The 13,073-nt window shown below is 37.2% G+C and overlaps 1 protein-coding gene across 6 annotated transcripts in view; it reads right to left on the minus strand.

Annotated features, from left to right (window-relative positions):
- The window catches only part of PCGF3 (polycomb group ring finger 3), a 56,303-nt gene that overhangs the window by 19,502 nt on the left and 23,728 nt on the right, over positions 1-13,073 (minus strand). Inside the window, exons 2-6 of one of the 6 annotated variants that reach the window (XM_048290955.1) lie at positions 9,097-9,139; positions 5,679-5,746; positions 4,539-4,601; positions 4,138-4,360; positions 1,671-1,788 (exon numbers count right to left, since the gene is read on the minus strand). In XM_048290955.1, coding sequence (XP_048146912.1) covers positions 1,671-1,788; positions 4,138-4,236 — 217 coding nt within the window. In that variant the 5' untranslated portion in view covers positions 4,237-4,360; positions 4,539-4,601; positions 5,679-5,746; positions 9,097-9,139. The remainder of the gene's footprint in view (positions 1-1,670; positions 1,789-4,137; positions 4,361-4,538; positions 4,602-5,678; positions 5,747-9,096; positions 9,140-13,073) is intronic. The other 5 variants (XM_048290956.1, XM_048290957.1, XM_048290958.1 and 2 more) reach the window with 5 other exon arrangements.

The following is a 13,073-nucleotide window of genomic DNA, read 5'->3' on the forward strand; positions in this document are numbered from 1 at the left end:
CACTGTAGCACTGTGGATTAATCTACATATTTCCTCCATATGCAAATATAAGAGATGGTACAGATGATATCAGCTGAGGGGTATTTGTGAGGTTTTTGTTTTATTCTTAAAGAACAGTGAAAAATGACCCTCTCCCTAGCTCTTTGTCAGCCATGTTAACTTGTTATGATCTTCATTCCGTATACAATCTTCTTACTAGCAGCAGTAAAAAATTTGGGCAAAACTAACTGGAAGTCTAGCTTAAGGATCTTTCTCTGAAAACAACACTATGGAAATTGAGATATGAAACAAATGCAGATGGGACATGAGACACTGACTACTGTGTCCAGCTCTGGGACTCCCAACATAAGAACATGGACCCGTTCCGGTGAGTTCAGAGGAGGGCCATGAAGTTGATCACAGGGCTGGAGCAGCTCTCCTAAGAAGACAGGCTGAGAGAGTTGGGGTTGTTCAGCCTGGAGAACAGAAGGCTCTGGAGAGACCTTAAAGCAGCCTTCCAACAGCTGAAGGGCACTACAAGAGAGATGGAGGGGGCCTTTTTACAGGGGCATGTACTGAGAAGACAAGGGGGAACGGCTTCAAACTGGAGGTGGATAGGTTCAGATTAGATAGAAATTCTGTATTGTGAGGGTAACTGGCAGAGGTTGCCCAAAGAAGTTGTGGATGTCCCATCCCTGGAAGCATTCAAGGCCTGGTTATACGGGGCTTTGAGCAACCTGATCCAGTAGATGCTGACCCTGACCATGGCCAGGGGATTGAATCTAGGTTCCAGTTTCAAGAACCATTCTGTGGTTCTTGGAATCACAGAATGAACCATTCCATGATCCTAGATTCTATGAGGATATCCAAAACAACATGAAGTGTTGTTTGGATGAAGCTTCTAAATGGAATATAATAAAAAACATAATCAGTGACAAATCATGAGCATTGCCTTTCCCCTTCATCAGATATATTAGGTGAAGAAGTCCGCTGAAACTTTTCGTTTCATGATGAAGACACAGCCACCAAATAATTGCCTTCAAAGAAAATTTAGGACTAAGTCATTAAGCTTATTAAACAACATAATAGCTTTATCAGAATAAACATAAATACTGTGACAAAATAGTTTTAAAACATGGGATGCGTTGCAAGGTTCTAGGTCATCCTTCACTTACATGAAAGTAGAAATTCACAAAGTAACAACAAACAACTACCTTATCACAGTATTTTGGAATACAAGCTTATTTCTAGGGTACAGGACAACATACTATTCTTTATCAATAAACTATTTGCTTTCTGCAGCAGAACAGGAGAGAAAGAGACATCTGAAAGGCTCCAGGTGGAGAACATATGCTGTATCAACTGTCACAGAAGAGAGAACTAGGTATTCCACATTCCTTTAGCAGGAAGACAGACTTCATTCTTGAATATTTATATTACCACTAATTGAATATGGCTTCAAGTTTATGCTATACAGCTTTAATGTTCCCTTAATTTGCTTTTTTAAGAAAGCAAATAATCTGTTAAAAAAAGCAGTCTAGTAAAGCACATGCTATTTTGGCTGATGCACAACAGATATTTTAAATTTCAACTGAAAACCATTACAACATGTTGCATATCAAGTTAAAAGAAACAAACAAACAAACAAACAAACAAACCAGCAACATGAACTTAATTGTACTTCTACTTACAAGTATGCAAGCATTCTGTTACAGTAGTAGCATCAATCAGGTATCCATTGCACAGACGACAGGTTATATGGGCATTAATGTCCCAAAGCTTAATCTTTCTCGTTAGCATCTTTGGTGTCTGTGGAAGAGACATATCATAAAGTAACACAGCTGTAGTCATTCGGGAATAAATGATTAACTAGTATTAGCCCAGCTTTAGACTTTCGCACAACATACAAGGATGTGTGCACACAGTGGTGGCACTAACTTTTATGTCACTTCACAAAAGCTAAACAATGTAAACCCCACACTATTCTGCAAGTCAGTACTGCAAGAGCATAGAAAACGGCCCTCCCAGCCTGCTACTAGTAAGTTCCTTTACCAACCAAGGGACTCAGATTTACAGTGAAACCCTACTATCCTGGTAACTTCAGTCATCATATTCACTCTAGCAATGCTGGCAAACTCACAAAAATACAGAGGGAGAAAAACCTCAAAGTAATTTCAGAATCAAAAGTGGTTTTTGACAATTGAAAAGTCAAAGCAACTGTTAGGTTTAACCACACTTTTAAGCGCTTCCTTCTGTCAGTATGTTAAAGCATAATTTTTAATCTGTCTCTCAATAATGGGGCTGGAAAGTAAACCTTCTGAAATCCCTTTTATTTAAACACAAGTTAATTAAAGACTACATTACAGATTAAAATAATTTCATTGGCAGAGTTGCAGTTTGTTGTGCTAAAACTTGAACTAGATATTTTTCCTTTCTTTTGAGCATGAGATGGCATAAGCACCTTTAAAAGGGAATAAAATTAGAAATCAAAAATGAAAAAGCTCATTTAACCTTTTTTTGCAGCAACCCCAATTACTTAGAGAGAAAACACCACACAAAGCCCATGCCTTAACAAATTAACTGTTATCTTTTAAACATAGCTGTATTATGTTTTTCAAAATATTTTGAAAATAGTACTGTTACTAGAACATGACAGCATTCTAGCTAATTAACAGAGTGGGCTATACTTGCTTACAACCTACTACATGTGGTTCCCAGACTGCAGAAGTCACCAAATTATACTGTTTTCCCTTAAAGTGATTTTACTGTCCCTGGCTCACAAATAACTGCTTTTCATCTAGCTCAGTTTGGAAAACATTTCCAAATTTGAATGGTGACACATGGTCCCCGAGTTTCACATAGATATATTGCAACAAAGTTGTCTGATCTTTGTCATCTTTTTTTTTTTCCCTATGTTCAATGAAGTGGTACTAAGAAAAAGGAACTACCAAAAGGCAAACTTCCACAACAATCTGAACTATTCCAGTGCAGAGAAGTACCTTATATTCCACTATAAACTATGGAAGAGCATACCCAACACCCATTCAAATCTGCACAGTCCTATGCAAAAAAGACTAGGAAGACTTCCAGTTTTCATAGTTAAGACTGGGGGGGTGGAGGGGCGAGGAACCAAATTTATTTTACAGTGTTTGAGATTTAGTTATAAATCTCGTGACCTCCCATTACGGAAGAATAAAGAGCAGCTCAGTTTTGCAGCAGACAAAATAGGTCAGAACCTATACTCAGAAACTGAATTACTTTTCTAAATTGTAGAATTATTTTTAACCCTCTGAAAACCAGACACACATTAAATCCTTGTAAGTTATTGCATGAGGTCATTAGTTAAAAGCTACTGCATGAGGTATGTAGATTTCTGTGGTGCTGAGGAAGAGCTATTCAACATCACTCTTCAAGAAGAGCTCAAGGGATGGCATCAAGCCACCAGTCAAATAGAAAGTCAGCACACTTTGTGTTAGAAAAACACAATTCATAGCAGGCAAAAGAGAAATTAGCCTACACATATCCTGAAAAAGGCAGTATCAATACAACTCTAGTTACTTGTCTAGGCAGGAATTCAGAAGAAGGTGTTCAGGGCCATCACAGACTGAATCCAAGCACTACTAAGGCAGAATAGCCAAAGATTTAACAGTGAAATCTGAAGCAAATAAGTCACTTATTTTCTAGAAAAAAAATTACAGTTTCTCCTCACCACAGTAGAGATAAACACTGCCACTAGAAGAACCCTCAACAAATTAAAAAAAAAGTTCAGATGGGTACAATTTTATGAGAACAGTGACTGAACCACACAACAAAGGCAAAAATAATACAATATAGTAATAAAGCTCATTGTGCTGGGGGGGGAAAAAAAAAAAAGAAAAAAAAAGAGGATAGCAAGAATAATACACACTTTGCCAACTTAATAGGAAAAAAATCATACACATTTTGGCACTGGAAAAATGAGTATCTTCCAGAATATCAAGAGCAAGCCTATCAAATCAACCTTATGAAAATTTCATACACCTTTCAAGAAGGATAGAAAGTCTCTCTCATTAGATGTTTAAAGGACTGAAAATAAGAACTATTAGAAGAAGCAACAGAAAGGTAGCAGGTCTTTTGAGGGCAGTAGACACCTCAGTTTCAAAAGGTGATAAAACCTACAGCAGGACATTTCTCCAGAAGGCCTGTCCCACGCTGTTTTCTTGCAGCTACTAAAACAGGAAAAGGATCTCTTCTCTGCTCACACAGAGATCCAGGCATGGTTGCTTCAGCACACCTTGCATCTCCAATAAACAATGCAATGTCTAAGGTCTGTAAGCAAGCTGTCAGTGTCAGACTTCATTTAAGCCTGCATTTTGTGCAATTGTGACCCATGTCCTCTAGTCTTGGGAAAAAGAAGAACATTAGAATGCCCCTCTTGCTTTTCAAAACAGTTAACCTGTAACAACAAGAGGACTTACTAAAATTAAAAAAAATTAATAAAAATAAAATTTTTAAAAGGCCAGACCACTTCCTATCTATCTAGAAAGGTAGAGAGAAGTTCACAAAAAATGGCATATTACCAAGATGTCAGTTCAGTCAGATAACATAAATACTCAGACTTTGCAGAAAACTTGAATTGCTTCCTAGAGGGAAACAAAAAAAAAATTTTAGCAGAACTAATGACACATATAAAGAAAAAATAGAGACACTAATGTTACAACCTCATTTAAGAAATTAAATTCACTAATCACAGCAACTAATTAAAAACATAAAGTAATTCCATATTATGTAAAGTAATTCCACATTTATCATCTGCCTATCCTGTATACTTCAGAGGGAAGTAAATAACATAGTTGCAGATTTCATCATCAATTATTATTTTTCTCATTATTATCGCATTTGAAAATTATACACAGTCATACTATGAAATACAAAGCTAAGCTACCACTCACAATGCTTAAGAAGAAACTCTCCAGGTCGATGGGTAGCTAACACAGGATGTCTTTCATGTTCCTGTCTGGAATATACTAACTAGCTCAGAATGGGTACTAGTCTGTTTGAACCACACATCTGCTCTTGGGAAGGTGTCCCAAGACACTCATGTTTCTACAGCCTACTGCCAAACAAAAGTTAAGCACCACTTTTATCAGGTAAGACAGCCAAGTTGTTAACACCCCACCAAAAAACCCCACACCAAACACATATTTTAAGTAACCATATATAATCTGAAGTACACTGCTGCAGGAGAAAAAATGCAGATCAGATCTGGAGATTAGAAGCAAGCAGAAGGAATAAAATATTCCCAATACATTAATGCTGACAAGTATACCATAAATGATACGCCAAGTCCTATTTCTATGTCATCTTAACTCCACCTTGTTATAAAGGCTACCCATTGTTTTAACATAAAGAGTTCAGAAAATAATTTAAAAGATATTTCTCAAATATTTAACGTTTTGCATCAGTCTAATCACCCTGAAAATTTCAGTTTGAGTTTATCAAACACACAAATATTGAGTTTATCAAACAAGCAATTGAAGACCGAGTTAGTTTTTTTTTAACTGCTGGACTCCCAAGAATGCAAGATGACATATCTCTTGACAAAATCTCACCGTCCTTCAGAAGTCTCAGCATCTGATTTTATTACTTAGGTAGACTCTCAAAGAGCTACTTTTACCATATCAACATGTAGTAATGTAAAAGAAGCAAAGCATGTTTACCAGGTGCTGGATTCCTCTGAAGAATTCTGAATGAAGGGACATCCTTCTGCTTAGGCTACTGACAGCTTCTGCACATGCAATTAATCCATGTCAGTAATCTCATACAAACTGGAACTAAACAGCAAGACTACACAACATCCAAAACATGAAGTTTGACTAAGAATCATACAACCTATTTTTCTATTTTCTAGACATATCCAGGTCTCCCTTAAACACCTTCCCTTTGAAAAAGAGATATTTTTTCATATCTGAATTCCAGGTGATCTCTTTCACAAAACTCATCTTCCCATCTCTGAAGCAGTGATATGCTGAAAAGAAAGCTAAAAATTAATTCACATACCTCCAAAACAAGTAATCTAACCTTATGAACAAAAACCACAGAAGTCTAGAAGTCCATCTCCAAATACACATTTCCAAGCAACCATGCAGCTTAAAAGCACAGGTATCTGGATAACACACTGAGCCATTTAGTCTGACCTCAGTTTACTCTGCTTTGAGCAGCTGGATTACTTAGAACATTCCTGAATTGGAAGAAACCCATGGAGTTGTCGGGTCCAAGTCCTGGCCCTACACAGGACAATCCCACCATGTGCCTGAGATCATTGTCCAAACGCTTCTTGAACTCTGTCAGGCTGGTGCTGTGAGCACTTCCCCAGGGAGCCTGTTCCAGTGCCCAGCCACCCTCTGGGTGAAGAACCTTTCCCCAATATCTAACCTAAATCTCCCCTGACACAGGGTCATGCCATTCCCTCAGGTCCTAGTGCAGGTAACCATATGACATGATGGACATGATCTCCTGATGTCTTTTTAACCTGAGTTATCATACAATCCTACGAATTTACTACACTATCACACCACCTTTGCCTATCCATGTAATAAACAAGCTGAACTTCTTATTATATTGACTGATCTCAAGCTGCTTATGACTGTTACACAATCATTATCACACAGAGACACTAACTCAAAGAATTTAGCATGAGCTCAACATCTAAAACTGGCTGCTGTAAAAAGACAACACAAAGAATCGGGTTGACATTAAAGTCACACACACCAGCCTGAAGCAATAGGAGATGATAAGTTTACTTTTCCAAAGCACAACCTAGGCTGATACCTTCTTGCCTAAAAATATTTTTTAAAAATTCAGAACAAAAACGTATCTCCCAATTGACACTTCTTTTTTTACAGAGATTCACTAGACTGTGCAGGATTTAGTAAGAACAGCAAGGTTCTAAAAGAGATTATTTGCATTTGCCTTATTTTGTAATGTGACCCATCAACCACTGTGTAGAAGACGCATGCTCAAGAGCTTCTGAATTTTTCACAGGCTCAGTCAAGTTCAGAAGCAAAAGTTTCACAGAAAGCTGCTGTTCTATATAAAAACAGGCAAATTCTGATGACAGACCAAATTCTGAACATTTACAATATCATGTTCCAAACCTAATATCTCATTTGAACACTGTGAAGCTCAGACTACCACTAAACCTCCATGGAAGTTAGCAGACAATGGAAAATACCATACCTTAATTTAGTTTTTAGAAAGCCAAAGCCAAGAAAGGCAAACCTCTGTAACACAGAAATTCCTTAGTTCTTCTAAATTAAATTGTTAGCTCTTCTGAGATTTACCTGCTCAAATAGTAACCCACAAGCAATTCTCAAACTTTAAGAACTGCAGACAACTTTGAAACTTTCAATCCACTGACTGAACTGTGACATTTATTAAAAAAATTTAAAGAGTCTTATTTTTTACTTAGACAACTAAAGAACGCTGGAGCCAAAGCACCGTTCTTCTCCCTCAAAACCACGTTGCTGGAATAGTAGTAAGTCACTCCTCAGTTCTATAATCACAAAACTCTTCTCAACTCGTCAACTAACCAAGCAAAAAAAAAAAACAAACAAAAAAACCAACAAGCAACAACAACCAAACCAGAAAAAAAAACACAAAAAAACCCCAAAAACCCACCCAAAAAAGACACATAACAAAACACACAAACCTGAGCCTCAGCTGTTTTTACAGGAAATGTGAAATGCAAAAAAAGCATCCCTGCAGCATATTACATAGATTCATAGGATAATGTTATGGAGTAATCTCTCCAAGCTGCTCTAATCCAAACTTGCACTCAAAGCAAGCCCACTTAAATTGAGTAAATGTGGGCCTATTCCTTCTTTGCACAGAAAACCCTCAACAATGAAGATTCCACAGTCTCTTTGGGCAACCTGTTCCAGAGCCTGACCCACCCTCAAAGGCAAAAAATGCTCCTACTGTCTCTTAGGAATCTCCTGCATTGCAACTTGGGTACGATGCCTCTCATCCTACAAGTGTGCACCTCCAAGAGCAGTGCAGCACCCTCATCTTGATTTCTGTCCACAGGTTGTGTTGAAAATAGAAATAACATCTTCCCTAATTCTTAGCATCACTTTCCTTAGGACTCTTGTAAACACTGAATAAAAAAGAGCAACACCAAAATCTTAGTCAATAGCTGAAGACCCACTTTTAATCCAAGTTGCTAGTACTTCATCCTGGTTATTATTTTGGAGGCAGAACAAACCGAATCAGCACTGTCCTGCTTTATAGAAATACAAAACCCTCTGAAGTGCCTAAAAAGAATTGAGAGATCCTGTTTAAAAAAGTTAAGAAAATACTCAGACCAATCTTTCTCTTACAAAGACAAAGCCTGCTTTTCTAATATATGCCACCACATCTGCTTGAAATGCATGGTAGAAGAATTCCATTTTGAAAAGACTGTTTTCTTAACAGCTGCCAAGCAATGAATTATTCAGAAACAACATACAACAATGGAGAGACAAGAGACACTTCCTTTCAGTGCTGGAACATGAAACCCCAAACAAACAGAGAAAATGTTCCAAACATTCAGCTAACATGAAAAAAAGATCATTTGCAAAAAGATTTGTGTTTCTTCATCTTGGTTCCAGCTGACATTATTTTAAACCACACTGTTGGCATGGTGTCAGCCTCTCACTGTCTGGAAGTCTTACAACACACCAAAAAGGGAGTGAACACATTTACAAAAGCATCTGGACTATATTCCCAATTAAAAACCAGGCAACCAACCACACACACACATACACAGAGTCGGGAGAAGCTGGAAGGGGATATGCACATTTCAGAAAGTCAACCTGTTTTGTTAGCGCTTCATCCACTTCACCCACTAAGGCAATGTTCTCTTCAGATGATCAAGCAAAAAGTTAAGCAAAATATTACAGGCCTGTCTATTAAAACTGTATCACCGAGAAGCCTGCATATCTCTGTACAAGCTTTCACATTTCAGAGATATGTCAGCACTGAAACTATTATTCATGCAAGATTACAGAGAGGATCAGCAGAGGGACTCCTCAGAAGTACAGCCTTATCATTTACATAGACACCATTCCAGAATATTTTGGCCTACATGAGGCATACCTCTTAAAACAGCATTTCTTTTCAGAGTCTGCCATCCAGAGACCTGAAAAGACAGAAGAATAGTCTGAAAGTTAACATCCAAAATTCTTCAAAATACAGCTGCCAAAAAGACTCACCCACTAAATTCACCTGAGTATTTAGGTATGTCTGTTAATTTAAGATAACAATGGGGCAGAAGTACTTGTAAGCAAGAAAAGGGGGGAAAAAAATTGATCCTCAGGAAAAAGAAAGAAAAAAAGATTTAGCACAGTCTCCTACAAGACAAGGAAAATTACTCGAAAAACTAAGAAGTCCTGTTACACATGATCACAAAATAAAAAGAAATTCATTATCTTCAAAAATGACAGGGTAAAGAACCAAATAAGTAAGCAGAAACCTTGAAGCACAATGGAAGGACTAGACAGTCTGTAAGAAAAGAAAATATTTTTAATTGAAGGCATACATTCAGGTGAGCAGCATTCTCACTTTTCAAGCTATGTTTTCAAGTAATCTGCTCTCTGTATCTTAATCTTCCAAAAATACTTTCAACGGAAATAATTCGTATTTCCAGAATCTCTAGGTATTTGCCAGAATAAAATGATATTTTAAAAAATAATAAAAAAGAAGACCTTTATTCCCTGGCTAAAAGTGATACAATCTCACATGAATAGGTAAGTTTGACAGAAGAAACAGTTTTTCTAACTGATTCACACAGTGAAGATTCAGCTGTTACAGAGACAGGTAAAGAGTACTACTAGTTCTGTCTTCCTGCTCTGAAAAAATCAAAGGCATAGCCTGTAGTTACTGATTTTGCTTTTATATTGCTAAGGGAATTATGAAAACAATGACAAAACAAGATATTCATGATAGCACTTGACAGAAACTTCAGAACAATGACAATAAAAATCTCTTCACAGTTCCATCATGAACTTCTTTGATTGAATTCAAAGTAAAAAAAAAAGTTAAAAAAAATTACTATTAACTGAAAGCAATGCAGAGTTGCAGGAGATGCTCTTTTCTGGAACTCCCTAAAAAAATCCCCATTGAGGACAGAAAGCCTCTCATACAGTAGAACAAAGTCCATAACACTTTGTCATTTAAAAGATTTATTTCTCCAGCAAAATGTGGAGAACAGACGACACTTCTTCTAAAGAAACCAGCTCAGAGGCTTATCCCCATTCCAAATGCACATCACAACATAAACTCGAGCAACAGTCTTTCGGAAGGACTTGTCATGCATCTTCCCTCACTACTGCTGGAAGAAGACAAGGTTACACTTTGGTTCATGTGGAAGAAGGAAGTACCACTCAATTTGTGAGAATAAAAACAACAACCAAATTGGTCTTAAATCATCACCATACTCCTCCTGTTCTAGTTACAGGGTGATAGTGATGCACTATGAAAACTAAAGACACAGAAGTTCAGTTCTTTTTTAGATCTAGATGGTTGCTCGAGACTGGGGAAGCGGATTATTCTACTGATCCTGTAATAAGTCAGAAGTGAGTACCAATATTTTCTTTAAGGATTTCTCAAGTACTATGACAGCTCTTAACAACTTCTCAGATCATCAAACTGTAACTGTTGTTTGTACCACCTAGCTTTGTAAAGCAAAACAGGAAGTTATTCTTATCAGCTACAAATCCAGAAGTGAAGTGAATGCCTGACAGATTTACAAACCATTACAACCTTGCTATTTTAACAGGATAAGCATACATATTTTTCTTTTGCTGAAACATAGTACAGTAATGTTACTACATTAAAAAGAAGTATAATGCTCACAGTGGGGAAAGCCTGAGGAAAACAGCTAAATGTAGCAAATAATAACAATTTTGCTGAATAATTACTGAAAGGTACTGAAGTCATACAGCACCAAAAGCTAAATGACAAAAGTAGTGGAAGCAGCAGGTGTATCTCAATTCATAAGGACACTGTATTTAAAGCAATCAAAGAACAAAGCATTACAACAATGGAACTTTGTTCAGATCCAAAACTCAGTGTGGAAAAGACAATTTTCAAATCTGATGCTTATGATCGTGTGGCTTACAGCAGGCGTAAGCATCTCACTTCTGCTAGTAGCTACACACTGGTGAAACTCAGTAGACAAACCTACATTTTCAATGAGCTGAATTAAAGTGTAGAAAAAAACAAAGCCCTTGCTATGGCCATCAGTTTCATTATTCCCAAAGATGACCAATAAATTTCAATAAATTAACTTTTTAAATATTAATTTAAATATTAACATTAAATTCTTAAGTACTATTACATATGTTCAATTTTAATAGCTGTTTCTATTTAATTCCACAATTTACACTAGCTAAAAAGGCCTGCAAACACCTTATTCCATAAAGACAGAATTTTAAAATATTGTGAGCACAACCTTGTAATGAGAGAACTAAGTCTAACTCTCACTTCCATCACAATGCAAGTAAAGTGTTGTTTGGTCATGAGGTCAGAGATTATGAAGAAATACAAGCACAGAATTTGTCTTTTTCAACTAGCTGGATTAAAGCAAAAATAGTCTGTTATTCTAATCATTTGTAGCAGAAAGACAGAGGTTGTTAATGACTGAAGATATAGACCTCTGTTCTACAAGGCTATTTATTTACAAGTAACTTATTAGAATAATATGCTGACCTGCAATAGATGAAGAGTAATGGCTATATGAACTAAATTAAAAAGCCTCACCAGCTTAAAATAAAGTACCTTCCTCTTTTCCAAGTTTTTCCACTGTAGGGCAGGATACTTATCAGTCAGAAATTTACTTCAAGAGAACTGGAGAAGAAGCCATAGCCCTATTTTCATTGCTAGCAATGTCAGTACAGCCTGTACAGTACTCTAAAGAAGGATGAGTATATTACCTCAGGTAAGCAACTTAAGATGCAGGACACATTTTCAACAGATGAAAGGATAGAGAAAACAATATTGTGGTTGCTTTGGCTTCAGATACCAAAGTTGTTTATTTCAACTGTTGTCAGGTGTACTCTTGTCAGCTGTTGAACTTTACTTTGAAACAATATATAAGCCACTTATAAAAGGGCACAGTGACTTCAAACATTAGCAGTGAGAAGTTTGTGCTGGGTTTAGCAAAATGCAATAACAGAGGATAATGTGTCTTTCAAACTGAGTTTTAAAATATTGTAAGCTCCAATAAAACTTATGCTGTATTTGCAAAGCACTGTTTTGTAAAAGAAACTACTAGAAACAAACCTTTCTGTTGATCAGAAAGAAAAAAAGATTTAAATTTGCTCTAGCAAGATTAGTTATGAATACTTGTACAGCTTTTTATGACCCAATTCAACAGCATATTTACATGCTAAGGCAGCAAATAAATCCATGTACTCTTTTTAGTATCACGCCAGCAATTTCTCAGATCTCAACGGAACTCCTCACAAGTAGTTTTTCTCATTCCTGGGAATGTACTACCACCACCAGATGGCACCAGTACTCTACCTTCAATAAAGCAGATAGCTGTATCTTAATAACTGAACACAGAAAACAGGACTGCCCTGAAACGGAAAAAAATAAATGTAAACAACACATTCACCAGCAGTCTCACCATGGAGACTTCCAGATTCTGCTGTGTCCCTGGCAGCCAGCCAGACTCACTTGGTCACCCCAACAGTCTGTTCTTCCCAATCTCCCCCTTAAAGACACACACGCCTGTCCATGCTGGTGAGCTTGGCTGGTTTGTCAGTAACACTCACCCACTTTACTTTAATTGCCAGCTCTATGGACTATGGATTCAGCCAGGCACATTACTAAACCATGTCCCTTAGTGCCAATCTACATATCTTTTAAATATCTTCAGGGTTCCAACACTACCCTGGACAGCCTGGTCTAATGCCTGACCCACTATTTAGGCACAGAAATCTTTTCTAATATCCAATCCAAACCTCACTTGGCATAGTTGGAGGCCACTTCCTCTTCTTGTATCACTTGCTTCCGGGGAGAAGAGACTGACCCCCACCTGGCTACAGCCTCCTCTCAGGTGGAGGGTG

The sequence above is a fragment of the Corvus hawaiiensis genome, chromosome Z (genome assembly GCF_020740725.1).
Source record: "Corvus hawaiiensis isolate bCorHaw1 chromosome Z, bCorHaw1.pri.cur, whole genome shotgun sequence".
NCBI lineage: Eukaryota > Metazoa > Chordata > Aves > Passeriformes > Corvidae > Corvus > Corvus hawaiiensis.